Genomic DNA, 27,729 nt, shown 5'->3' on the forward strand with positions numbered 1-27,729 from the left:
TGTGTAAAACTTTTATTTGTGTTAATTATAAATTTTGCATGAGGTTATCAGTGTATTGGATCTGTAAGTACTTTTTATGTGAATTTAACATGAGGAGGAAGAAAGCACTGTAGGCTAAACACTATTAAGCTGTTTCGTCTTACTTATTTGTAACTATGATATTAGGCCAAAATAACCTGCCTATTTCAAGTTGTGCTTCATTTTGAAGAACTTTAAATATAACCAAAGAAATGTGGAAAGTTCCTTGGGAGTTCAGCTTTTAGAGAAATTTATCTTAATTCAAGAATATTTGTAAACTATCGAAATCTCTAGTTTTTCTTTTATCACTTGACTGAAGATATAAAAGGGAGACTCAGAAAAATTGTTTAGTTTTTTGTCCTATAAAGTACCTCTGATAAAGGTTAATAAAGGAGGTTATAATTAATTATTCAAAAGAGGTTTTTAGGTCAGCTAGTTGGTTTTTTTTTTTTTTTTTTTTGAGATGGAGTCTCATTCTGTTGTCTCAGGCTGGAGTGCAGTGGCGTGACCTCTACTCACTGCAACCTCCGCCTCTTGGGTTCAAGTGATTCTCCTGCCTCAGCCTCCCAAGTAGTTGGGATTACAGGTGTCCACTACCTCTCGAACTCCTGGTCTCAAGTGATCCACCCACCTCGGCCTCCCAAAGTGCTGGGATTACAGGTGTGAGCCACTGCACCCGGCCAATTTTTCTATTTTTTGCAGAGGTGGGGTTTTGCCATGTTCCCCAGGCTGGTCTCAAACTCCTGGGCTCAAGCAATTCACCTGCCCTGGCCTCCCAAAGTGCTGGGATTATAGGTGTGAGCCATCGCGTCTGGCCCTAGGTCTTACAGCAATGTTTAATAGTTTTCAGTGTACAAGTCTTAACGCTTCTTTTGTTACATTTATTCCCAAGTTTTTTTTTTCTTCTTTTTTGGAGACGGCATCTCACTTTGTCACCCAGGCTGGAGTGCAGTGGTGCAAACACAGCTCACTTCATCCTTAATGTCCTGGGCTCAGGAAATCCTCCTGCCTCAGCCTCCCGAGTAGCTGAGACCGTAGCCATGTGCCTGGCAAAAATTTCATTTGTTTTGGTGCAGTCAGAGTCTTGCTATGTCGCCTGGGCTGGCCTTGAACTCTTGGGCTTAAGCAATCCTCTCGCCCTGGCCTTCCAAAATGCTGGGATTACAGGTGTGAGCCACTGTGCCTGGCAAGTATTTAATTTTTTTTGATGTTACTATGAATTGAATTTTTCCCCCTAAATTTCAGTTTTAGGTTGTTCATTACAAGTGTATAGAAATACAGTTTACTTTTGAATATCAATCTTGAATATGCAGCCTTGCCAGACTCGTTTATTAGATTTTATGTTTGTTTTTGTGAATTTTTAAGGATTTTCTATAAACAAGGCCTTTTCATCTGCAAAAGAGATAGTTTTATTTCTTTCTTTCCAATCTGGATGATTTTTATTTCTTTTCCTCATGACTAGAACCTCCAATACAATATTGAATAGAAGAGGTGAGAGCAGTCTTCTTTTATTCCTGATCTTTGAGGAACAGTTTTCAGTCATTCACCATTAACTCTGATATTCCTTGATGCCCTTGATCAGGTTGAGGAAATTATTTCTACTCTTAGTTAAATATTTTTATCATGAAAAGATGTTGGGTAAATGTTTTTACATTGTTGCTTTTATTAAAATTTAACCTCAGGTTATTGATAATATTATAAATGAATAATTATTTTCAACAATTTTGAGCACATACAACAGGACCTAAAAAGTTTTTTTAGTCAAATTGTATTTGACAGGTTATTCCAGTTTTAATGATTAGAAATAATTTTTTTTTTAACATTTTGCACTTAACCCCTCCCCCCCCTTTTTTTTTTAATAGGAGTAACTTTATATATGGCTCATACTTGAGCAAAGAAGAAATTGCTTTCTCAGATCCCACTCCTGATGGAAAGCTGTTTGCAACACAGTACTGTGGCACTGGTCAGTTTCTGGTATATAATTTTATTAATGGACAGAATAGCACGTAAAACAAATTCTTGCCTACACCACTAGAAGACATCTATTGAAGAGAATGGATTGATTGCTGACTTTAACCAGGAACTAGGGCCATTTTTATTACGATGAACTCAGGACTGGCAACAACCATATGGTTGTTCCATTTTCATAAAATTGGAAACAATGCAGTAATAGCTTATTGTTTTGTTTTTTAAAGAAGATATTTTATTATCTTTTACAGAAATTTATGATTGATGTATTTTATCTATAGTTATTTAGACATGTTTACATGCAGCAGATAATTGTTCATAGTGGACTGAAAACTAATGCAAGGACTATGGTCTCAGTGATAAGTATATTTTGAAGTTCTTAATATGGAAATATACCAGTGTAGCTTGGTACTGTATTTTTTTATATTGATCTGCTGATACCAGTGATAAGTTTAAGGATTGTATTTTCACAGAGTGGAAACCCATTTTTTTACTTATTGTTCAAGGAGGGTGCAATATTAAATGTTTTGGAATTTGAAGCTAATTTTTAAAAGGCCTGAACTATACTTTGAAGAAACCCTGATAGAAAAGGAAAGCTCCAGCTAAACAGGAAGAATTAGAATATTGAGCTTTTTTCCCCGATTTTTCTTTCCTATCTTTGATGGAAGGAGGAAGTAGAAAGTGGTAAAGAATTGAGGCTTTCCTTCTTGAAGAGGTATAAATGACAAGCATTAGGAAAGGTACCCTCCTAGATTCATTATTCTTTCATTCTGGTTTCACTTTTAAAAATAAATGGCAACTTGGCACCCCTAGGCTGTTAACAAATCTCAAAGAGGTTTATAAAAACCTATAGAATACTTGGAAGCAAAGTATGGATGACTCGGTATCTGCTTTGTTATTCCTCAGAAATACTGCACTGAGTATATGCCCTCATTACTGGACTTCATTTTGATACTTGTCTATCCTTCATAGTGCCCTCTAGTTTTAAAGGGTTTATATGTTGAAAAACTGCTGTGGCCTTTTATGACCTGTATATAATGTAGAATAAAAATAATAAAATACTTGATAGCTTTTTCTAAGTGACCAATGTACTAACTGAGATAATGGTGTGTTGTCATTTGTGCTTTTTCAGGGTGTTTTTTTGGTTTGGTATCTTGAAATATGATTAAAACATTGGCTTCCTAAAGGTAGTTTCCACCAGTTTGCCAAAGGATCATTATGTCAGCAGCAAATCAGCTGAACTTTATCTCCAAAGGCAAAGTCCTTTCTGATTATTTAAGTAACATGGTACTTTTATGATGTTTCACATAAATGAAGGGCTCACAGCCCAAGAATGAATTACCACTATGGTTCAACTTAGGTTATTTTTATGAGCTGAAATGATCATATCTCAGTTGGAAACTGGCTAAAATTTAGGGCCTTAAATTAACAGGTATACATTTTATTTTCCCTATAAATTTGTGCCTTTAAAAGCACTTTGGGAGGCTGAGGCGGGCGGATCACGAGGTCAGGAGTTCGAGACCGGCCGGACCAACATGGTGAAACCCCGTCTCTACTAAAAATACAAAAATTAGCTGGTTTTGGTGGTGTGCACCTGTAATCCCAGCTACTTGGGAGGCTAAGGCAGGAGAATAGCTGGAACCTGGGAGGTGGAGATTGCAGTGAGCCGAGATCACGCCATTGTACTCCAGCCTGAGCAAAAAGAGCAAAAAACTCTACCTCAAAAAAAAAAAAAAAAAAAAAAAAAAAAAAAAAAATTCTAGAGTGGTAGAAGACTCTATACTCTTTGTATGGGTAGAATGATAGGGCAGGGTAAACATCTCCCTCTGATTCATCATGCTGGTCTAGCTTCTTTTGTTTCTTTCTTTCTTTCTTTTTTTTTTTTTTTTTTGAGACAGAGACTCACTCTGTCCACCCAGGCTGGAGTGTAATGGCATGACCTCGGCTCACTGCAACCACCGCCTCCTGAGCTCAAGTGATTCTCCTGCCTCAGCCTCCAGAGTAGCTGGGATTACAGGCGTCTGCCACCATGCCCAGCTTATTTGTTTTTATATTTTTTAGTAGAAACAGGGTTTTACCACATTGGCCAGGCTGGTCTCGAACTCCTGACCCCATGTGATCTACCTGCCTTGGCCTCTCAAAGTGCTGAGTTTATAGGTGTGAGCCACTGCACCTGGCCCTAGCTTTTGATACTATCATTTCCCTTTGGGCCTGAGACTCTTTTGGTCAATCCTGGTCTCAGTGTTTGCCTGACAGGTACCATGTTTTTTTTAAAAAACAATGAAATTTTGGGATATAGTGTAGACTCTCTAGTAACTGTTAACCTCATAATACAGGTCCAGTTTCCATAAACAATAGTATACTACTTTGACTCCTTTTGACTTGGTTTCAAGGCAACCTAGAGGTGGAAGAGGGTGTATTGGGTGGTTGGTTTAAATGTTACTGAGAAACCAGTTTATTTTCATGTTTATACTGAAGATGTAGCCTCCCAAATTTTACAATTTACATGTTTCTCTAAGAATAGTATTATTAGTTAATACCTAACATTTGAGTGTTTGCTGTGTGTCAGACCCTGTGTGTTTAGTGCTGCATTATTTTATGTAATCATTATGACAATCCTATGAGGTGTAGGGTTTATAATTGAGGAATCTGGAACTTAGAAGATAACTAAGAGCAGATTGTGTGAAAAGCGTTGAAACACTGAACAAAAGCTGTGATGTGGAGATGAAGACGAGACAGGTACACATTGAGAAGATAAAATTGAAGAACTGACACAGTTGAATTGATAGGAATTTATAAACAACCACAAAAAGATCATGGCAGAGAGGTTAAGGTAAGTGGGAATTGTGGTTTGGGTAACTGACTGAGATTGGCAGATGGGAATACAGGGGAATTAGGTTGGGAGGATTGAATGGGGATGTCCTCAGTTTTGGTCAGGATTTTAAGGTGGTTGTATCTCCAAGTGGAGATACCTATTTAGTATACAATTGGATATGTGGATCTAGAGTTTGAGAAAGGTTCTAACTGATAAACAGATTTACGAGTTTACTTATTTATTTGAAGGTTTAGAAGGTCACCCTGGGGTCTGTAAAATGAGAAGGTAGAAGAGAGTTGTGAGGTACACCATCATTTAAGAGTCTCGAAGACTGCCTAAGAAGGCATGAGCAGCAAGGTAGGAGAGCCAGAAGAGTGGTAGAAACCAAGGGAAAAATTTCAAGAATCGAAAGAATGGTCAATCCTGACATACTACAATTGAAGACTGAAGAGAGCCCAAGTGATGTTAGGAAAAGAGCAGTCTCAGTGGAGTGGTGGAGGCAGCAGGGACACAGTGAGTATACACTAATGGCCACAGACTGCAGAAGAGGGTGAGTCTATAATTGCTGACTATATAAGGTGCTTATAAATTTTTTGTTAGCAGCCTTCATATCGTTGTTGGTCGTTTGTAAAAGTGTCTAGCATAGAGACATTGTAAGAGCCACAAATATAGTCAGGAACTACAAGATCTTATGGGTTGATGCCTTAATCTGCATGGACACACAGATAAAAAGCAGTATTTTACTACTTCATAATATGCAAGAGTGAACTTGGTGTATCTACTGAAAACCTGACTGTTGTAAGGACAGTCAGTGAGTACAACAAACCTGCAGTGATATTTCAATTGTTCCTGTTTACTTTGCATGGCTGCCCAGCTATAGAGTCTTATCCTTCTGGATGGGAACACAGCTGTATTCCTGCCCATCCACATTGCAGCTAGGGTTGAGATTGCTGAGTTGATTTCTGGGGTAGTGACTCTAGACATACATTTTCTTTCTCATGGCTCCTGAGCCTTTTGGCAGAAAAGGGGATGAGTTCTGTCTTTTAGCAACCCCCTACCCCCACCACCCTTCTGGTAAAAATAAAATACACTAGACTGGTAAAAATAAAATATTTGGAATGAAGTGGTCGGAAAACAGCTTACTGGTGTTGCCTTTTTTTTTTTTAACGTAATACTATCTGTTGTCATAGTCACTGAAGTAGATGCTTTAACTCAACACTTGATAGTTGAGAGCACAGTGAATTTATTATGTGAATGACTTTTTCTTTGGCCTTAGAGGCAATTCCTGAAGTCATCTTTAGCAGCAGTGTTTTTATTGTTGTTGTTTTGTTTTCAGTGAAGCCAAGGTTTCAGTGTTAGAGCAGTATTCTCCTGGACTCAGAGGAAGCTTTAAGGACCAGTTTCCAGTTTCTGTGTCTAAAGAGAAGCTTGAGAAATGTTCGTTCTCTGGATGTTGTTTCAGTCCTAAGTATTTTAATGTGATGTTGCAGCAGCTTTGGAATGTATAGTGGAACACCAGTAGTCTTTACTTTCCTCTGAAAGTCTGTCATTACACTTACAAATATTTATTGCCCTTCCTAAGGGCCCTTTGGCCTAGAAGATTGTTTTCTTTTTTTTTTCTTTTTTTTTTTTTTTTTTGAGACGGAGTCTCGCTCTGTCACCCAGGCTGGAGTGCAGTGGCCGGATCTCAGCTCACTGCAAGCTTCGCCTCCCGGGTTCACGCCATTCTCCTGCCTCAGCCTCCCGAGTAGCTGGGACTACAGGCGCCCGCTACCTCGCCCGGCTAGTTTTTTTTGTATTTTTTAGTAGAGACAGGGTTTCACCATGTTAGCCAGGATGGTCTCGATCTCCTGACCTCGTGATCCGCCCGTCTCGGCTTCCCAAAGTGCTGGGATTACAGGCTTGAGCCACCGCGCCCGGCCTAGAAGATTGTTTTCATGGATTCTATGTCAAATTCTTTTAATTTACTACACTTTATTAATAGATTGAAAGCCATTTTTCTGGGACAACAAAGTTATTTCTTCTCAAAATTTAGTAAAAATTTTAAGAAGATAAAATTCATGCTACAATAACACCATCTTCATTAAACTACATAGTTCTAGCAACTTTGAGAAGTTCTCAAAAAGTTTGAGAAGTTTTAACTGGAGATTAACAATAACACCTTGTATTCTAGCAACCCAAAGTTCTGTTTCCAAAAGGACATCAAAGTGAGTGTAGTTGCAATTTCTCAAATAAAAGATTGGGATCTACTATGTATATTTTCAACACCTCTTTAATCTTAGTTGTCCAACCTTTAATGTGACTTCCAGCCTTTTTAGGACATTGCCAGAGTCAGGGAGCTTGTTTTCTTAACATGCCAGAAAGTTATAAGGAAAAAATAACTTTTTGGAGGGGGTGGGAGATAACTTTAATACATTTACCAAATTAAAGGACAAAAACATAACAGTAGACACAAGACAATTTTGAATCATTAACAAAACGTGAGGTAGACTAGTGAAATTCACCAAATTTTGGTTAAGAACATTTTACAGTAATAAAGTAACACAGGTGCCCCATTTCTAAAAATCACAAAAAGCAATTGCATAAATTACAGCCAAAAACAATTGACTACAACAATTCTCTTCTAGTTTTCAGTTTACATTCAGTATTAGCCTGTGTGAACTGTCATACATGCTGAGGTTCAGCAGGTCTACAGGTGAGTTACTGTGTGGGCCTAGCGAATCCATTCATCCCACACCAGTGTCCTAAGGGATTGCAAAGCTTAAAGCCGAACACACTAGTATATATATATACAAATCATGGTGTCCTGTGCTTGTGCAATTTTATCCTTAAAGAAGGACCTGACATACTCAAGAATTATACTGATAAGATGATTTTTAAAAGATCCAAACCTTAGTAAGATAGGCTTTGAAAAGAATAAGCAGGTCAATTTCTCTTTTATAGGGGTGATGGTCTTTTGGCTTTATTCTGGCAAGTCTCTTCCACAGAGTTAAATAGTATTTAAGAGCTCATAATAATAATTTGAATTTTCAGAGTGCAGCCCTAACTAATGGAGTACCTGCATCTGATGTAACTACTTAAAAAAAAAATTTCTTTAAGCTATGAAGTCATAAAGCCAGAAGAAACCCTGAGAGGCCATCCACCCCAGGTACAATTGTTTTATAATTCTTTCAAGTATTTTATTTGCCCTATGTAAATGTCATTGGAATATTGCACAGACAGTGGGTTTCTTGATATTATTTGCATTAGGCCCTTTCAACAAAACAGGAACAAGTGAAATACATTCATATTTAAACCAAACTGCTTCAAAACATACCTCTTTACCAAAAATTCTGCTGTACTAAAATTAAGGAGTTTTTTTTTATATTATGTATGAGGCAGGTCCTCTTTGAAAGACAATTAAAAATGGGGTTAAAAGGAATTGTTCACTTCAAAATACAGTTAAAGCATTATAAGTAGCTATATTAAAACCAAGAGATCTGCAAACCATTTTTAGTCTAATACATTCCATTTTTTCACTAGCTTTGTAAACTCCTCGTCATAATAAAGCTGGTCAATTAACACTATTTGTTCTAAGTAAATGCAGGCTTAGTAGGCCCCTCAGTAGTTTCAGGACACAAACAAGATGGATTCAAGTAAAAATGGCCATGTTAAGTGGGGATAAAGTAGTAAATATGGGCTAATGAGAAAACTCGAGACATTGTTCAATGATGAGAACTGGAGTAATTTAAGAGTAAACTTCTGAGACTTAAGTTTGTCTGGAACATTTTCTAAAAATAATGTCTTTGATTAAAATATTTGAGAAATCTGTAGAAACATATGCCTCCCATTGCCGATACTGGACAAACACCCCCTGCTGATTTTAATGAATCATAAAGACTCTTAATGGAGTCTTCCTTACTCCTCACAAGAGTCACTGCTAAGATGAAGTAGAAAACACTTCTCTTTTTATGGCTCAATTTCCCAATTCAGCAATTTCTGTGGCGTTGTCAGTGTAAGGTGGTAATATTCAGTGCATCTTTTAAATAAAGGAAGCTTTGCTTGAGTCCCTGAAAGGAAACAAATTAGTTTCACTCTGCAACAGAACCTCAGCCTGACATTTAGGTTTGCTGGTGCCAACTGCTTAATTCCAACCAAACGGCGGGTGCAGGTTACCTGCTGAAAGCTTCTTAACTCAATGGACTTAATCAAGTTCTTGCAAAAGATTAATTGCTGTTCCACAGTCTCATAGATAAGATATTCTTGAAGACTGGAAACACATTTAAAGAATGGGAAAAAGCAAAGGAATTAGGCTAGAAGATGAATAAATGCACACAATGCCTGCTCTGCATTTACTGATTTGTTTGTTCAGTTTAAATAGTAAACTTTTAACTCCTGTGGAAATTTTGCCAAAAGTTTCAATACATAGAAGATTATAAATCTTAAACTAACACTGCACAGAGAAAGACAAAGCTACTTCTTTTTTTAAATACAAATATCGTCTACATTCTATCATTTCAAACCCCTGAGTAATACTGTACCAAAGTACAGATCTGAAGAGAAACTGAGGGTTCAGGCCTCAAACGTTAATCTTCAATTAATTCCACACCAATGGCATGAGTCTCATGTAACACATTCAGGCTAGTTAATGCTGACAGTTTCCCCCTAACATAGTGTAATAGAAAAAAATAATGCAAACTCCATATTCACTCTCCAAAGTATATCCTCCTCAGGATCCCATGGGCAGACCGTATCTTAAGTAATTGCATAACTACCTAGGGTAGAGTTTACCTGAATTTCAGGGTCCTGTAATTGGAAGTGAAGGAAAGTGATGTCCCCAAAGACTTGGATCAGATTTGGGGAGTTCTTTGGAGAATTTAGACAAATATGTTGCACTTTGCTCCACAGTGATTGTACTTTAAAGGAAAAAAAAAAATCCCAAATTATTTCTGTCCCACCCCACCTAGGCATCTTTGCTGTTTTTGGTCTCTTCAAAAGCTCATACATGACGTCCAGTAAGAAAGTAGAGAGGCTTGTCTTCACTGCTGTTAGCGGTTTGAAACTCGTCCCGGAGGCGGAACTGCCACTCATCTTCTAGCTCTAAGCGGACAATCGTTTGGCGCAAGGAACTTCTGTCTTGGCAGATGACACACAGGGTAGCACCTTCAGGAAAAAAGACAGAAATACGTCCTAGGCTCAGGGATTGAGTATGTAAAGAACTTTACCATCTTTGATTATATTTTCTTTTTTTTTTTTTTTTTTTTTTTGAGACGGAGTCTCGCTCTGTCACCCAGGCTGGAGTGCAGTGGCCGGATCTCAGCTCACTGCAAGCTCCGCCTCCCGGGTTCACGCCATTCTCCTGCCTCAGCCTCCCGAGTAGCTGGGACTACAGGCGTCCGCTACCTCGCCCGGCTAAGTTTTTGTATTTTTAGTAGAGACGGGGTTTCACTGTGTTAGCCAGGATGGTCTCGATCTCCTGACCTCGTGATCCGCCCGTCTCGGCCTCCCAAAGTGCTGGGATTACAGGCTTGAGCCACCTCGCCCGGCCTCTGATTATATTTTCTAAGCTAACACATCTGAGAACCAACAGATGGGTACATAATCTATCAGAATTGTTTAATTTTATTAAGTAGTTTTGCAAATTCAGTTTTTGTGTGTGTATGTGTGTGAGTCAGACCGAGTCTTGCTCTGTCACCAGGCTAGAGTGCAATGGCGCGATCTCGGTTCGCTGCAACCTCTGCCTCGTGGGTTCAAGCAATTCCCCTGCCTTAGTCTCCCAAGTAGGTGGGACTACAGGCGTGTGCCACCAGGCCCAGCTAATTTTTGTTTGTATTTTAGTAAAGACAGGGTTTCATCAGGTTGGCCAGGATGGTCTCGATCTTCTGACCTCGTGATCCGCCCGCCTCAGCCTTCCAAAGGGCTGGAATTACAGGTGTGAGCCATTGCGCCCAGCCCAAATTCAGTAATCTTTAAAAGAGTATAAAGTAAGTAATCTTCCAACCACATTCCTTCTTCCCTGTGATAACTAATGCTGTGTTTCTCACGTTTTCCTCCTAGATTAGGGTTTCTGAACCTCAGCACTATTGGACTTGGATAATTCTTTGTTGTGGGGGCTGTTCTGTGTCTTCTTTTTTTTTTTTTGAGACAGAGTCGCTCTGTTGCCCACGCTGGAGTGCAGTAGTGTGATCTTGGCTCACTGCAGCCTCTGCCTCCCGGGTTCAAGCAGTTCTCCTGTCTCAAGTCTCCTGAGTAGCTGGGACTAAAGGTGCATGCCGCCACTCCCAGGTAATTTTTTGTATTTTAGTAGAGACGGAGTTTCACCGTGTTGCCCAGGCTGTTCTCAAACTCTTGAGCTCAGGCAATCTGCCCACCTTGGCCTCCCAAAGTGCTGGGATTATAGGCGTGAGCCATCACACCTAGCCTTGTTCTGTGTCTTGTAGGATGTTTAGAATCTAAACATCAGCAGTCTTGGCTTCTGCCCACTATATGCCAGCAAGCAGCAGCCTCCAGTGTGACAATCAGAAGTGTCTCTGTCTCCTGGGAGGCAAAATCTACCACTCCCCCATCCCCACTAAGTCTCTAAATAAATGAATGAATGAATGCACAGTCCCCCCACAACCCCGCTCCCTGTTTTCATGCTGCACAGTGTTCTGAACCTCACTTTCTTTGCTGATCTCAAATGTCATTTTATCAGGATTATCTGTGATGTTTAATCTTGGTTTGTTCTTAGGCCAGTCTCTCTATTGTTTTTTTTTTTTTTTTTCAGATGGAGTTTCGCTGTTGTTGCCCAGGCTGGAGTGCAGTGGTGCAATCTTGGCTCATTGCAACCTCTGACTTCTGGGTTTAAGCGATTCTCCCGCCTCAGCCTCCCGAGTAGCTGGGATTACAGGCATGCGCCACCACGCCCGGCTGATTTTGTATTTTTAATAGAGACGGGGTTTCCTCCGTGTTGGTCAGGCTGGTTTCAAACTCCCGACCTCAGGTGATCCGCCCGTCTCAGCCTCCCAAAGTGTTGGGATTATAGGCATAAGCCACTGCACCCGGGCAGGCCAGTATCTTTATATGGTGCATACCTATTGAAACAACTATGGTTTCTTTCTTTTTTTTTTTTGAGCACCCAGGCTGGAGTACAGTGGCACAATCTTGGCTCACTGCAACCTCTGCCTCCTGGGCCAAAGGTTGTCCCTCCTGAGCCTCTTGAGTAGCTGGGACTACAGGCGTGTGCCACTGTGCCTGGCTAACTTTTGCAGAGACAGAGTTTTTCCAGGTTGCCCAGACTGCTTCTGAACTCCTGAGCTTGAGCTCAGATGATCCGCCTGCCTTGACTTCCCAAAGTGCTGTGATTACAGGTGTGAGCCACTGCACCCAGCCTATGGTTTCTGTATCAGAATCACAACTAAGGGTTTATGTCTAGGGATGCAATTATACAAAACTATTGCAGTTGCTTCCTGACTCAGGCAATATGTTCGATTCAGTAGAATGTGTATAGTTATATACATACATATAGACTCATTAACCTGATTTCTTTTTTTTTGTTTTGTTTTTTTTTTTTGAGATGGAGTCTCGCTCTGTCGCCCAGGCTGAAGTACAGTGGCATGATCTCGGTTCACTGCAAGCTCCGCCTCCCAGGTTCATGCCATTCTCCTGCCTCATCCTCCCGAGTAGCTGGGACTACAGGCGCCTGCCACCATGCCCGGGTAATTTTTGTATTAGGGATGGGGTTTCACCGTGTTAGCCAGGATGGTCTCAATCTCCTGACCTCATGATCCGCCTTCCTCAGCCTCCCAAAGTGCTGGGATTACAGGTGTGAGCCACTGCACCTGGCCTCAAGTGCTTTTTAAAAATATCTTTATCTTCTGTATTTTGCTCAGTGGGAACCAATAGCAATTACAAGCAAGATACTAAATTTGACTTACCTTTTAGAAATTTAAATTTCTTAAGAAGATCAGCACCTACAAAAGAGTCACAGAGGTACAAAAGGAGTCCACTGAAAAACACCCCTTCACAGTTGACATTGCTGGAGTGGGGTCTGGAGCTGATATAGCATATGGCCACCTGAAATCATCAAGCAGAAATAGCATGGGCATTTCAAGAGCAAGCAGAATATCTGCAGTTCAGCAGAATGAGTCAGTACCTTCCTTTTTATCTATTTCAGGATAAGGTAAAGGAGATGAGTTTTTTCCAATGTTAAATGGCTTGGTTAGTTAAGCTTTGCAGCCTCTTATGTACCATGCCAAGTGTTAACCTGTTTAAAGCTTTTCTTATTTATTTCTCATAATAAAGGACTATTAGGAGACAAATTAGTAGTAAGAAACAAGCCCTTCCATTTAAGTGTCTTTATAAAATTTAAAAAACTACTTCCCACAAAAAAGCATACTTAGGAAAGATTAAATGTTTGGATTGCCTTATTGGTGAGAATAAAAAATATTTTTGATCAGCTTTCCATTTAGATATACTTAAATTTTCAATTGGATAGAAGCTTAAGACAGTGCATGGGCTGGGTGCAGTGGCTCACGCCTGTAATCCCAGCACTTTGGGAGGCCAAGGTGGATGGATCATCTGAAGCCGGGAGATGGAGAGCAGCCTTGCCAACACGGTAAAATCCCGTCTATAGTAAAAATACAAAAAAAAATTAGCCACGTGTGGTGGTGTGCACCTGTAATCCCAGCTACCCGGGAGGCTGAGGCAGGAGAATCGCTTGAACCCTGGAGGTGGAGGTTGCAGTAAGCGGAGATTGCACCATTGCACTCCAGCCAGGGTGACAAGAGTGAAACTCCATCTCAAAAAAAACAGTACATGAGTTTAAATTTTTGGTTCTATCTGGCTTCTGTGAACAGATGATAACTGCAAAAATTACAGGGAAGTAAGATGGTTGGGAGTTAAAACAGTGGAGTGGCTAAATGCATGAGCCAATGTGCTTGGGTTCAAATACTGGTTCCTCCATTTAGTAGCCATGGAACAATGAGCAGTCTCCTTCATTTCACTATACCTCAGTTTCCTCATCTATAGAGATAACAGTAGTACTTGTTTCATAGGATGCTTTCTGAATTAAATAACTTAGTATTCAGTAAATGTTAGCTGCAGTTAGTAGTAGTATTGAGATTGTGGACTCTAGGATAGGGGAATTGGAATATCTGGATCAAACATGTAACTTACATAAATACTGTAAAAGATGTTACTAGATCTCATGGGTGTGGGTTTGTTTTTTTTTTTTTTTTTGAGATGGGGTCTCTGTCACTTAGGCTGTAGTGCAGTGGCACAAATCAGATCACTGCAACCTTGAACTCGTGGGGTCAAGTGATCTTCCCACCTCAGCCTTTTGAGTAGCTGGGACTACCGGCATGCACCATCACACCTGGCTAATTATTTTTATTTTTTGTAGCAACAGGGTGTTACCATGTTGTCTAGGCTGGTCTTGAACTCCTGGCCTTAAGTGATCCTCCTGCCTCAGCCTCCCAAAGTGCTGGGTTATAGCCATGAGCTTCGATGCCTGGCCTTGACATCTGATGGTTTTTAAGGTTCCTTCTGCTTCTAAATTCTATAATTCATTACCCAAGCTACAGTGTATATTATTGAAACATAAAAATGGGAATGTAAAATGTTTACACTGTGAAATTTTAAAAATTAGTTTCCAAAATTGAATACAGTTGGACTTCAGTGTTAAAAGAGTATGTGTATGGACATGTGTGTGTTTTTCAATACATACAAAGAAAAAGCCCTGGAAGGAAATGTAGTACACCAAAATGTTCTTCTGGCAGGTGACTTTACTTTCTTATTTTAAAATATTTTTTACAAGGAGGATGTAGTACAGTAATAATTTCTAAAGGGACAGCTTAGTAGCAGGAGCCTGGTGGTGCAAGTGGCAGTTTTTAAAAAAAAAAAAACAAACTAAAACGTGAAAAATTTTAGAAGTCCAAGGCGTGGGAAGTGGAGAAATGCCACCTCTAAAGGCTTCAGGTGGTACACATTTATTGGTTCAGTAATCACTGAGCTCCTCTTACATATGTCTAAAACAATGACTAAGACATTGTGTGTCTTTGAAGAACTCGCACTTTTATGAAGAAAAACCCACATAATTACAGTATAATCTGATGAATGTTAACAGAAGTGGGAGCAAGCAACTGCTGCCCGAAGCCACTAAGGTAGGCTTCTCAGAGGAGCTGACAGCTGAGTTGTATATTCTCTGGCTCATTTGTGGAGATAAAATAGGCATGGGGAGGGCCAACTGCCATTGCATGTTGTGTGAGCCTTTGCATAAGTGAGTATGCAAAAGGGTAGAAATACAAGTTTTGATCTGTATTACTATCTTATTTTAATAAAAGTTCTGGCAAAGGACCAGACTGGCATCTTGATTTATATTTCATGTCACAGGCTTTTTTGTAAACAGCTAAAATGAGAAAGAAATGGATGGATGTAGGTAGGTACAGTATCCCCCACACCCCTTTTACCTCTGGTCCAATGTTAAGGTAGCAGTCAATGGCCAGCACAGGACTCCTGAAGTTATGGATGGCTTTGGGGAAGAGTTTATATGAGGCGTGCTGAAGGAATTTCTCCAGGAGAAACTGTGCAGGGGCTGCCAGTAGCGTGTGTTCACTGTCGGGAGCGCAGATGTATTGAAGGGGCAAGATGGGTGCTAAGCTCTCTGACACCTGAAATCAGAGCCAAGATGATCATGGGAAACTTGCCTGTCACTGGATTAAACAGGTGAGGAAACACTGAATTGTATCCTAACAGTCCCCAAATAATAGCAGTAGCACAGTGAGGGGTGCTAGGTTCAAATGTATGTCAGTAAAGGGTCCTGAGAATTTTTTTCTCTTGGATTTAATGTAAGTTACACACAGCGAGGGCAGAAGAAAGCAGGCTTCTCTAAAAGTTACCACATTTAACAGGTACATTGTGAGATCAATCGGAAGCCTTTTACAGTGGTGCTCAGTGTGTATGGGTTAAATCCTATCTCATCCTAACTCCACCCCACAACCCCACCAAAAAAATGGCAAAGAGGTTTCTAAGCTCCACTGGTAGCCCCATGCTGTGAATTATTAGATATCAGTAAATTTCTTAGAAAAGAGTATAGTTTTGATCTATATTACTGTCTTTTAAGAAAGTTCTAGCAAAGGACCAGACTGGCATCTTGATTTATATTTCTCTCATGTATTACATAAAGAATGTAAAAGTGTGGCGGGGTATGGTGGCTGAGGCAGGAGAATCGCTTCAACCCGGGAGGCAGAGGTTGCAGCAAGCTGGGATCACGCCAGTGCAGTCCAGCCTGGGCGACAGAGTGAGACTTTGTCTCAGGAAAAAAAAAAAAAAAAGGCAAAAATGTAAAGTTTGCCATCTTGAAACTAAAGCTTTGAAGGATGTGTTAAGGCTTAAATCCAAAGAAACTTAGATTTAAGGCCAACATTTAAAGTAATTTTGTTGGATTGTCAAAACAAATGTTTTGGCTCTAGATGAGTCTCCAGTAACAGAAATGAGATTGAAAATTTGACATTAAGAACTCCCTAATGGCCGGATGTGGTGGCTCATGCCTGTAATCCCAGCACTTTGGGAGGCCAAGGTGGGCAGATCACTTGAGGTCAGGAGTTCGAGACCAGCCTGGCCAACATGGTGTAACCCCGTCTCTACTAAAAATACAAAAATTAGCCAGGCATGGTATCACGGACCTCTAATCTCAGCTACTTGGGAGGCTGCGGTATGAGAATCGCTTGAACCCGGGAGGCAGAGGTTGCAGTGAGCTGAGATCACGCCACTGCTCTCCATCCAGCCTAGGGAACAGACTGTCTCCAAAAAAAAAAAAACAAAAAACAAAAACTCGCTTGTGTTATTTCACTTTTCCAATAAAACGGAAAGTGCTCAATGCCAACATTTAATAACAAAGATAGTCATTATCATTGTGCTTATTTTCAGCACTTGAATCAAGCTTGCAGTACTTACCATGATCTTTGGTTTAATGATAAAGTCCCTTTGCCCTCCAACCTGAACATGTTTCTTCATGAGACTGAAGTTATTAAAGCGGCAGATGAGCAGGCCACTACTGTTAGTTCTCAGATTAAAGTCAACATCTTCACAGAAATACCTAAATTGTAACCACAACAATAGTTTTCTTCAGCTGGCATATCTCAACCGTGATAACTATACACGGCGAAATAAACATGTGGCAAGATACTAGGAGCCTAAAATAATCAACCGTGCTTTTGTGGAGCTGGCCCTCATAATACTGACCTGGAAAAACTCTGATTTGGGCATTACAGCCTTTAAAAGGGGAAAGTGAGATGATCTTTGTCCCAGCTATGTCACAGGTTTTAGGTATCCCTATGCAAAAACAGGACTATGTTCCTATTTGATACACTCTGGCAGAACAGGAATGCAGAGGTGCTCCCAGTTTTAAATTTCTGGCTACAAACAGGATGAAGCCTCTGTCCAATTTAAAACAGAAGTGAAAGCAGCAGCTATTCTATAACCGTGAGGTTGGCATAAGAAGGACTTTATGGTTCCTGCTTTCTTGTTTGGCTCTCAGGTTTTGTAGGAACCTGGACATAATTTATTTGGGAGGCAAGGCCATGGCTACCCTGCTCATCCCCATCTGCTGCCTTTTCCCTACAGTAGGATTTCCCTGAAGCCTACTAACATTCAGGAAAAGTGATTTCCTTCTGAGTTTGGAGGGTGAAGGAGGGCTTAGTCTTAGATGTTTGCGGGTGCACACACTGACTTGAGCCAATAGTTTCTGAGTTCTTGTTGAATAATGAGACGGCTAAAGTGTTTAAGCATTTGACGTTGTAACCCCTGTTAAGATCTAGGTCAGTTTGGTGTTAAAGGGGCACACTTTGGGGCTTGTGATCCCCCTTTCTCCTTGCCCACATAAAGAGTCAGCTTCTCAACTGAAGACATAGGAATAAAAGCATTACAGAGGCTAGAGCTGAGCAGAAGCCATCAGTAGATGCCAGGATTACCCGTATCCATAAGGCCTGACTTACCTGTTGAAGTCATACTGCACATTCTGAGTCAAGTCTATGTTGAGGAGAATGAAATCATGCACGTGACACCTAGAGAATGGGGCCTTTAGGCTCTGAGAAGTCAGCTTGCTGCTCCATTTCTGTATGCCCAAGATTGCATAGTGGACAATTTTTGGTGTGGCTTCAATGTGCTGTAAGACAGTCTTCAAGGAAACATTCTTACTGGAAACTGCTACTTCCACAGGCTGGCTGTGAAATATAGTTTATATAAGATGTTGATAAATATTATGGAAGACAGGATCATTTGTGAACTGTCTATACACTATTATACACCAGTAATACTCTCAAGGATAAAATTAACTGATTTACTTTGTATTAGCAAATGGAGAAGAATGTCAAGCCCAGTTTTCACACTACCTGTCACTATTAAAGAAACTGCCTTTTGGGGTGGGGCTTATCACTTTTGGGCAGAGAAGAATCCAGCCCCTGTGTCAGAGTGAACAATGAATAAAGAGTTGCCAAAGAGGAGGTAGCTGGAGGTTGGAAGCATAGAGGTATCCTTCCCAGTTCTGGTAATTGTATATAATAAGGAATATTTGAAAATTTCACTGGCTTCAAATCCAAAATAGGATCAAGGACACAAAATCACAATGTTTGAGCTGGGAGGGGCTTAAAGGTCACCTGGCACAGTATTGCAATGGGAGTGCTATTGAATTTTGGGGGTTTATTGTGTTGGACTTTTCAAAATGTTTGGCATCCTCTGGTCCTCACAGATGCCCCTGACCGGCACCCACTAGCAATGTGAGGGGGCACTACCCCAGGAAGAAAACCACTGATTTTGGCCCAGGCATAATTTTACAGGTGATGGACTTGAGATACGGAGAGGTGAGATGACTTTCCCTTTTCATAGACAGTCAAGAAGCATGACTGGGTGTGGTGGCTCATGCCCGTAATCCCAACATTTTGGGAGGCTGAGGTGGGAGGATTGCTTGAGCCCAAGAGTTCAACACCAGACTGGGCAACATCTCTACAAAAAATTATAAACAAAAAACAGAGTTGGGGCTAAAAACTAGGTCTCCTGATTTGAGATGTCAGCAGTCTTTCTACATCAATCCTAGTGTCTCAACAGACTTTTATTTGAGACAGAGTCTTGCACTGTCACCCAGGCTGGAGTGTAGTGGCACAGTCTCAGCTCACTGCAACCTCTGCCTCTTGGGTTCAAGTGATTCTTATGCCTCAGCCTCCCAAGTAGCTGGGACTAAAGGCATGCACCATCACGCTCAGCTAATTTTTGTGTTTTTAGTAGAGACGGGGTTTCGCCATGTTGGCCGGGCTGGTCTAGAACTCCTGGCCTTAAACGATCAGCCCGCCTTGGCCTCTCAAAATGCTGGGATTACAGGCATGAGCCACCGTGCCTGGCCTCAGTAGACTTTAATAGCTAACCAATGTTGTGATCCCAGAATGATCCAGGAATTTATTGGGCTACTGAGTGTCTAAATAAAAAAGTCCTAAGTCACCACAAAATGTTCTAGTGAGGGTGATCTCATGGTCGGCTGTTTTGCTCTAGAAGGCTGTCTCTCACTTACTTCCGTATGTAACTGTGGTCAAGAAATGTATTATCCTGTCTACAGCATTGTGTCATATGCCCCCAGAACAGCTTGGAAGTCTACCTTGATGGCTCCTGAACACTGTGAATGTTCCATAGGACACATGAGTCATCCATCATGACGATGAAAGGCCAGACACACTGGCGTTTAATGCCTAGCTCCTCCAGGCGGTTTCTCTCCAATTCTAGGTTGTGATATGATAGCTCCTTAATGAGGAACCTGGCAGCACCTGGAAGGCAACATAACCACATCTACATATCCACACATCCTTCACTCTGGCTTGGCTGAAGCCCCACAGGCAGCTGTATTCTGTCCACAGAATGCCTGTTCACATGAGAACCACGCAGGTGGGAGCCAACCAAATGTTCAGAGCATTGGCTCTCAAACCAGTGTATATAAGAGTTACTGGGGAATCAGTTTTAAATGTAGATTCTTAGAGTCCATTACCAGGGCTGCATTTGAGTAGGTATGGTGAAGGGCTAGAAACCAGATATCTTTGAGGATGCAAATGATATGAACCACACTCTGAGAGTATTGCAAGAATCCAGTTTCCCTCATAGGACAAAGGAATCCACATCTAGGAAATGCTATTATTGTTTACTTCCTTGAAGCATGCCAAGAGGCTCTCTCAGACTTGGAAGCAGCTACTCACATGTCCTGTACTAGGGAGTTAACTGGGCTGCAGTGAGTGGGTATGCCAATTCCATTGATATGTCACCTTCTTTAGACACTTCAAGGAAAATGACAGCAGCATCTTCTCTGAAGACTCTGGAAACTGGTACCCTTTCCCTAGATCTGCCTTTTGCAAGAGGCAATATGGTATAGAGATTAAGAGAATAGACAGGAGCCAAACTGTCCAATTTTGAATCCTAATTCCATCACTTTCTAGCCATGTGACCCTGAACAAATTAAACCCCTTGTGCCTTGACTTCCCCACCTCTAAGAAGGCAATAATAACGGTGATCTCATAGGGTTGCTGTATGATGCTCAGGATAGCGCCTAGCACCCTCTAAGTACTCGGTGAATGTTAGCGATTATCGAGCTGATAGAAATCAGCCAAATTTTATGAGTGGGCCATCCTAAAATGAAACAAAATGTAGGTGATAAATGAAAGAAAAGCTATTAACTCTATGGAAGAACCCAAAGCACTGTGAATAGATCTAGGGTAAAACTGGGATTTAGGAAAATCTACCTTCCAAAAACGTGTGTGTAATAGTTTGCATTCTCAACATAATAAGGTCCATGTATGAAAAGCCCACAGCTAACATCATCACTAGTCAATGGTGAAAGACTGAAAGCTTTTCCAAAACTGAGATCAGGAACAAGACAAGGATGCCACTTTTACCATTTCTATTTAACATAATACTGGAAGTCACGGCCAGACAAAGTAATCAAGAAAAAAAATAAAAGGCAACCAAATAGGAAGTAAAATTACCTCCATTCCCAGGCAACATATACAAGAAAACTCAAAATTCCACCAAAAATCCCCTTTAGAACGAATATGTGAATCTAGCAAAGATGCAGATGCAAAATCAACACCAAAATCAGTTGCATTTCTATACCTCAACCATGAACAATCTAAAGGAAATTAAGAGTTCCATTTACAATAGCATCAAAAAGAATTAAAGACTTAGAAATCAGCTTAACTAAGGAGGCAAAAGACTTGTACAGTGAAAAGTATAAAGCATTGTTGAAGGAAATTAAGGAAGACACCAATAAATGGAAAGACATCCTGTGTTTATGGATTAGAAGACTTGATATTAGATGTCAGTGCTACCCAAAGTGATCCACAGCCTTAATGCAGTCCCTATCAAAATCCCAAAGACTTTGCAGAAATAGAAAAACCCATCCTGCAATTCATCCAGTGTCTCAAGGGACCCCAAATAGCCAAAACAATCTTGAAAGAGAGGCAAAGGCAAAGTTAGAGATCTCACACTTCCTGATTTCAGAACTTACTACAAAGCTATAGTAATCAAAACAGTGTGGTAGTTTTGATCTGGGCATACAGAAAGCCCAGAAATAAACCCTCTCATACATGGTCAAATGATTTTTTACAAGGGAGCCAAACCCATTCAGTGGGTAAAAGATGGTCTTGTCAACAAACACAGTTGGGGGCCGGGCATCATGTCTCACACCTGTAATCTCAGCATTTTTGGGAGGCTGAGGTAGGAGGATCACTTGAGGCCAGTGGTTTGAGAGCAGCCTGAGCAACATAGTGAGACCCGTGTCTCTACAAAAAATTTAAAAATTAGCCAGGCATGGTGGCATACGCCTATAGTCCTAGCCACTCAGGAGGCTGAGGTGGGAGGATTGCTTGAGCTCAGAACTTGGAGGCTACAGTGAGCTATGGTCGTGCCACTGCACACTTTGGCCTGGGTGACAGAGCAAGACCCTGTCTTAAAAAAAAAAAAAAAAAAAGTGCTGGGAAAACCTCATAGTCACATGCAAAAGAATGAAGTTGAATCTTTACCTTAGACCCTACATAAAAATTAACTCAAAATGGATCAAAAACCTAGACATAAAAGCTAGAACTATACATCATTGAGAAGAAAACATAGGGGAAGGCCTTGTGACATTGAATTTGGCAGTGATCTCTTACATATGATATCAAAAACAAAAGCTAAGAAAAAATAGACAAACTGGACTTCATCAAATAATAGAGTAAAAGGCAATCCATGGAATGGGAGAATTTTTTTTTTTTTTTGAGACGGAGTTTCGCTCTTGTTGCCCAGGCTGGAGTGCAGCAGTGTGATCTCAGCTCACGGCAACCTCCACCTCCCTGGTTCAAGTGATTCTCCTGCCTCAGCCTCCTGAGTAGCTGGGATTACAGGCAAGCACCACCATGCCAGGCTAATTTTGTATTTTTAGTAGAGACGGGGTTTCTCCATGTTGGTCACACTGGTCTTGAACTCCCGATCTCAGATGATCTGCCCGCCTTGGCCTCCCAAAGTGCTTGGATTACAGGTGTGAGCCGCTGCACCCGGCTGGGAGAAAATCTTTATAAAGAGTATATCTGATAAGGTGTTAATACCCAGAATATATTTTTTAAAAACTGCTACAATTCAACAACAACAAAATAATTCAGTTGAAAAATCAACAAAGGACTTTGGAGACAAGTCTTCAAGGAAGATACACAGATGGCTAACAAGCACACAAAAAGATGTTCAATATTACTAATCATTAGGGGAATGCAAAACAAAATCACAATGCAAAACACCTAAAAAAAAAAAAAGTGTTGGTGAGGATGTGAAGAAATTAGAATCCCTGTGCACTGTTGGTGGGAAGGTAAAATGGTGCAAGCCACTATGGAAAACAGTATGGTGATTCTTCAGAAAGTTAAAAATAGAATTACCATATGATCTAGCAATCTCACTTCTAGATATATACCTAGAAGAAGTGAAAGAAGGGTCTCAGATATTTGTCTACCTGTGTTCATAAAAGCCTGATGCACAATAGCCATAAGGTGGGAGCAGCCCAAGTGTCCACTGACAGATGAATGGATAAAACGGAGTAGATACATAAAATGGAATATTATCCAGCCTTTAAGAAGGAAGGGAATTCTAACACATGCTACAACATGGATGAACCTTGAGGACATGCTAAGTGAGATAAGCCAGTCAGTCACTAAAGGACAGATACTGTATCATTCTACTTAAAGAAAGCAGAATGGTGGCTGCCAGGCGATGAGGGGAGGGGAGGGAATGGGGAGTTTGTTTCACAAGGTGAAAAGAGTTCTAGCAATCAGTCTTACAACAATGTGAATGTTGTAAGACTGTTGTAATAATTCTTATTACAATAAGAATGTTGTAATCTGAACTTTAATACTTTAGAAGTATTAAGGCAGTACGTGGTTTTTTTGTTTGTTTGTTTTGAGACAGAGTTTCACTCTTGTTGCTCAGGCCGGAGTTCAATGGCATGTTCTTGGCTCACTGCTGCCACCACCTCCTGGGTTCAAGTGATTCTCCTGCCTCAGACTCCTGAGTAGCTGGGATTACAGGCGCACACCACCACGCCCAGCTAATTTTTTTTTTTTTGTATTTTTAGTAGAGATGGGGTTTCACCATGTTGGCCAGGCTGGTCTCAAGCTCCTGACCTCAGGTGATCCATCCACCTCGGCCTCCCAAAGTGCTGGGATTACAGGCGTAAGCTACTGCACCCGGCCAAGGCAGTAAATTTTATGTTATGTGATTTTTACCAAAAATAAAAATAATAGTTTGTATCTTTCATTTGCATATGTGTGTTGGCTTCTTTCTCCCCAAATTATTGCAAAAATGGCAAAACTAGAACTATACAGTTTGGTCAGATCTAGGATGAGAAAACTTTCTCCTAAGGATCAGGCAGGCACAGAAGGAGGTCATATTCATATAGAAAAAGGCTTCAGTGCCAGGCACGGTGGCTCACGCCTGTAATCCCAGCACTTTGGGAGGTCGAGGCGGGCGGATCACGAGTTCAGGAGATCGTGACCATCCTGGCTAACACTGTGAAACCCCATCTCTACTAAAAATACAAAAAAATCAGCCAGGCGTGGTGGCGGGCGCCTGTAGTCCCAGCTACTCGGGAGGCTGAGGCAGGAGAATGGCGTGAACCCGGGAAGGGGAGCTTGCAGTGAGCCGAGATCGCGCCACCACACTCCAGCCTGGGCGACAGAGCAGACTCCGTCTCAAAAAAAAAAAAAAAAAAAAAAAAAAAAGGCTTCGGTTAGTATGAGTTAAGTGGTTTTGGGGAGGCTGAAGGAACAGAAATATACAGAAGCCTTAATTCACTTGATATAAAGTGACAAACACAATTATATTCAAAACAACCATTTTTGAAAATATATTAAGCCCATATTAAGGCTGTTTGAAGTCGAAGAACATGAAAAGGCATAGAAAGGAACAAGAAATGGAGAGACCTAAGAAGGAAGGGAGAGGCAGAGGCTAAGTTGGGAGACAGTGGAGAAAGAGGAGACCCTGGAGAGAAGAAACATGTGGGTTCAAGAAAACTACTCCGGTCTTACCTGCCCTCCAGTCCAGCTCTAGGCTGGGTGTTACTACTACTCTTTAAAATGGGAACAAGCAGCTCCTGACTTGGCACTGAGGCACCCCACAGGAGCAGATGGGCAAAACTGTTTAGAACTACAGTGCAAGAAGTGTCCAGAAGAACACAGCTCTAAAACACTGGATTCGGTTAGAGATGTCCTGCCTGAGAAAGGAAAATGAAGGCGTTCTCACATCTCCAGTCTCCACAGCTCTGTCATACATACAAGCACTGGCCCCCTTTGAGAAAGCGCATTGCTGTTAAACCCCGGGGGAAAGCAGGAAGGCTTCTTTCAGGCACATTCCTGTGTCGTAGGCAGTAACGGTGCTTCCAGCTCCCTGGTTGTACAGCTGTCCCCTAGAACTTGCTACATGCCTTAAAGATGAGATGACCTAGGGGCCCCTCCTGATCTGGGTGAACCACTAACCCTGCCTCTCCCTTAGACCATCTTTTTTCTCATGGTTACATTTCTGCTCCACAGTGCTCAGCTCAGAACATTTGCAGCCTATACAGGGAAGAATCCCAAACTTTCCCAGGGTGCTCCGTATACCAGTGACTTCTTCCTTAATTACCAGTCCTCAGAGTTAATTCTGCAAAACTGCAGATAAGGGGAAAAAGAAAACTCAAATTCAAGGAAGAGTCAAAAGACTATTTTTTTCAAAGCGGTGAGGAGGGCAGGACAATTTCTAGAGGCAGGGGAATCTGAAGCTTTCATGCCAGGGGAATGGAGCTCAGTTTATCTTCGAAGCCCTTCTCCCCATCCCGGGGGGCCCCTTACCCGCGCCTGCATTATTGAACATGCCGGGAAGCACCAGCATGATGTGGTTGGGCCAGTACTTGCGGTACAGAGGCATCTCATACTCTTTGACCACGAGGAGGTGAAGGTGGCTGATGCCCTCCATGGCGTGGAAGAGGTTTAGGAGTCCGTGCTCATGTCGACCACTGGAAGGAGTGAAAATAGGGCTCTTGACTGCATTCAAATTCTGCCGAAAGGGAAGAAAACAGATGACATTAAAGCCTCTAGATTGAGGACACTTAGAGAACTAGGTCTGGTGCCTGGCAGTCCAGATGCTCTCACCCACCTTGTCTGAGACCAGGGGCAGCCGCATGCTCTCCAGGTGCTTGCCCTGCTTGCTGAAGACAAAATGACTCTCTTTGGATTTGGGAATGATGAAATAGAGCTGAACCTCTTCTCCCAGCATAGAGGAAGAGAATGTGAAGGCATGAAGGGTGGAGTCAGACATCTACGTTTGCAAAGAAGAAAGGGAATGTAAGTAAGCCCACCGTTTCCAAACTTCCAGGCCACTCCTTCAGGCTGTTACTAAGAGAGGGAAACTAACATGAACTGGTAAGTGCCACCAGACCAGGCTGTGAGCAGCCACATCTAAAAGGTTGATAAGGCAAACACTTCATTTAGGAGCTGCCACTGACATGGCAGCCTGCCATCTTGCACCTGCACAGCCTCAGTGGGAGAAGTACTTGTTGCCTGGCACTGCATTCTTTATGCTGTCAGAGCCACAACTGCTCCATCTTATGCAGAGGTCAGATATACCTGTGGGATGTCCTGCTCTGTATGCATTCCCAAAGGTCCCCTGTTAATTGGAGGGAAACACTTCTGTTCTCTGCGGGTCAGGTCAAATGAGTATCAGCTTTCTAAATATCAGGTTTGACATTAAAATGCCTCTCCAGCCCTATCTTTCCTGGCTACAGTGGATGCTGAAGAGGTTCAATCATTTAGCCCAGAACTCTGGTTTCAGAAAAGAAGGATCATTTGACTCACTGAAGCCAAATATAAATCTAACCTACATTTAAAGTGCTGGAGAGTTCATGTTTTTTCAGTAACCTGTCTCAGTGAATAATTATGTAATAGGTCTTTTCATGCTTTTAATGTGGATAAGATTTGGCTTAATAAAAGGATACCATCAATTTTCATCAGCAACTAGAATCGAAGTAGGTTTCCCAATGGTTTTAACCGAAATACTATATTTCATAGAAAAATAACATTACACTTCTTCCCTTAATTCTAGTTCTGCCTCAGAAATGTGGGAATATACTACTTAGTATGGTCGTCACACAAACTTTATGAATAGAGGGTTTCTAATAAAGAGATTTTCTAAAAACCTATAATCTGTAGACCAGGGGACTTGGGTCTTCCATAAAGCTTTTAAGAGCTTATTTCAAAGCAGCCCACCAAAAGTTTTCAGTAACACCAAGAAAACAAATGGGATATAAAAGGTAACTTGTTTTAGAAGGGCAGAATGATTCGATCGGTTTTTTAAAGCATATCCCTTCTAGTACTCGTTTGTATTTCAGGATGAGATGTGGGAAAAGGGTGACAAGCTGGCCCTGAAGAGCAGAAACAGGTTTAGGGGAGTCAGTATGGCCTACCAGAAGCAGGAGTCGTTTCTGTGTGTTCAGAGCCAAGTCACAAAAATAAAGATGGATTGGGGGAAGTAAGCTCTGGATATTGCTATCGTATGTTGCCTTTCCATCTTTTGTGCTTAAAGATGCACTAGCCAAAAAGAAGCCACATACTAAGGGTTATTGGCCCGTGTTCTGCATTCCTATGTCTCAGTTCTCACTGCATAAAACAAACCGACTCCACTGGCCAGGCCACCCCACACAGGTGTGAATATGACTAGGTTGGTGCAAATCAACAGACCTATTAGAATCACAGCTCAAAGGGCACACCCTGTGGATCTGAGATAATAGTGCCATTTTAGTCAGTGATCCAAAGGGAAGAGGGGGGAACTCTTATCAAATATACTGTAATATCTGGATTGCAAAGAAACATCTCAGCTACTTCCTAACCTAAACATGACACATGTAACCATTTGAAGAAGTAATTCAAGATACTAGAACTAAGCTGCCTCCTCTCCCTCCCACAATCCAAAGAAACCCAACATTCATTTAATTATTGCTTCATGCATTGTTTGTTTGTTTGTTTGTTTTTGAGACGAGTCTCAGTCTGTCACCCAGGTTGGAGTGCAGTGGTGAGATCTTGGCTCACTGCAGCCTCCACCTTCTAGGTTCAAGTGATTCTCCTGCCTCAGCCTCCCAAGTAGCTGGGATTACAGGCGTGTGCCACCACACCTGGCTAATTTTTTGTATTTTTAGTAGAGGCGGGGTTTCACCATGTTGGCCAGGATGGTCACGAACTTCTGACCTCAGGTGATCCACCCACCTTGGCCTCCCAGTGCTGGGATTACGGGGTGAGCCACCGTGCCCAGCCTTCATGCATTTTTCTCACCAATGAGTGGCTCCTTCGTATGAGTAAACTATGCTTTGCCTGAGGCCTGAAACTAGGGGCCCTATTTTTCATCCCTCCAGCCCCTACCCTTACATACAAAATCCATAGTGGGTGACAGAGGGC

The 27,729-nt window shown here is 41.5% G+C and overlaps 3 protein-coding genes across 15 annotated transcripts in view; 1 reads left to right on the forward strand and 2 right to left on the reverse strand.

Annotated features, from left to right (window-relative positions):
* ESCO1 (establishment of sister chromatid cohesion N-acetyltransferase 1) overlaps positions 1–3,087 on the forward strand; it is a 76,026-nt gene extending 72,939 nt beyond the window's left edge. For 4 of the 5 annotated variants that reach the window (XM_050767633.1, XM_050767636.1, XM_050767634.1 and 1 more), the window contains exon 12: positions 1,881–3,087. In XM_050767633.1, the coding sequence (XP_050623590.1) occupies positions 1,881–2,028 (148 nt within the window). In that variant the 3' untranslated portion in view covers positions 2,029–3,087. The remainder of the gene's footprint in view (positions 1–1,880) is intronic. The other variant, XM_050767637.1, reaches the window with a different exon arrangement.
* The window catches only part of SNRPD1 (small nuclear ribonucleoprotein D1 polypeptide), a 340,677-nt gene that overhangs the window by 97,395 nt on the left and 215,553 nt on the right, over positions 1–27,729 (reverse strand). The window contains exon 1 of one of the 3 annotated variants that reach the window (XM_050767675.1): positions 9,442–9,451. The exons of the other annotated variants lie outside the window; for them this stretch is intronic. The gene's annotated coding sequence lies outside the window, so the exon portion shown is untranslated. Of the gene's footprint in view, positions 1–9,441; positions 9,452–27,729 lie in introns of those variants that run through there. 3 annotated transcript variants of the gene reach the window in all.
* GREB1L (GREB1 like retinoic acid receptor coactivator) overlaps positions 9,442–27,729 on the reverse strand; it is a 296,873-nt gene continuing 278,585 nt past the window's right edge. For 6 of the 7 annotated variants that reach the window (XM_050767628.1, XM_050767624.1, XM_050767625.1 and 3 more), the window contains 8 exons: positions 25,439–25,600; positions 25,135–25,339; positions 19,404–19,569; positions 17,755–17,982; positions 16,715–16,856; positions 15,229–15,429; positions 12,697–12,835; positions 9,442–9,943 (listed from right to left, as the gene is read on the reverse strand). In XM_050767628.1, coding sequence (XP_050623585.1) covers positions 9,780–9,943; positions 12,697–12,835; positions 15,229–15,429; positions 16,715–16,856; positions 17,755–17,982; positions 19,404–19,569; positions 25,135–25,339; positions 25,439–25,600 — 1,407 coding nt within the window. In that variant the 3' untranslated portion in view covers positions 9,442–9,779. The remainder of the gene's footprint in view (positions 9,944–12,696; positions 12,836–15,228; positions 15,430–16,714; positions 16,857–17,754; positions 17,983–19,403; positions 19,570–25,134; positions 25,340–25,438; positions 25,601–27,729) is intronic. The other variant, XM_050767629.1, reaches the window with a different exon arrangement.

The sequence above is a fragment of the Macaca thibetana genome, chromosome 18, assembly GCF_024542745.1.
Source record: "Macaca thibetana thibetana isolate TM-01 chromosome 18, ASM2454274v1, whole genome shotgun sequence".
NCBI lineage: Eukaryota > Metazoa > Chordata > Mammalia > Primates > Cercopithecidae > Macaca > Macaca thibetana.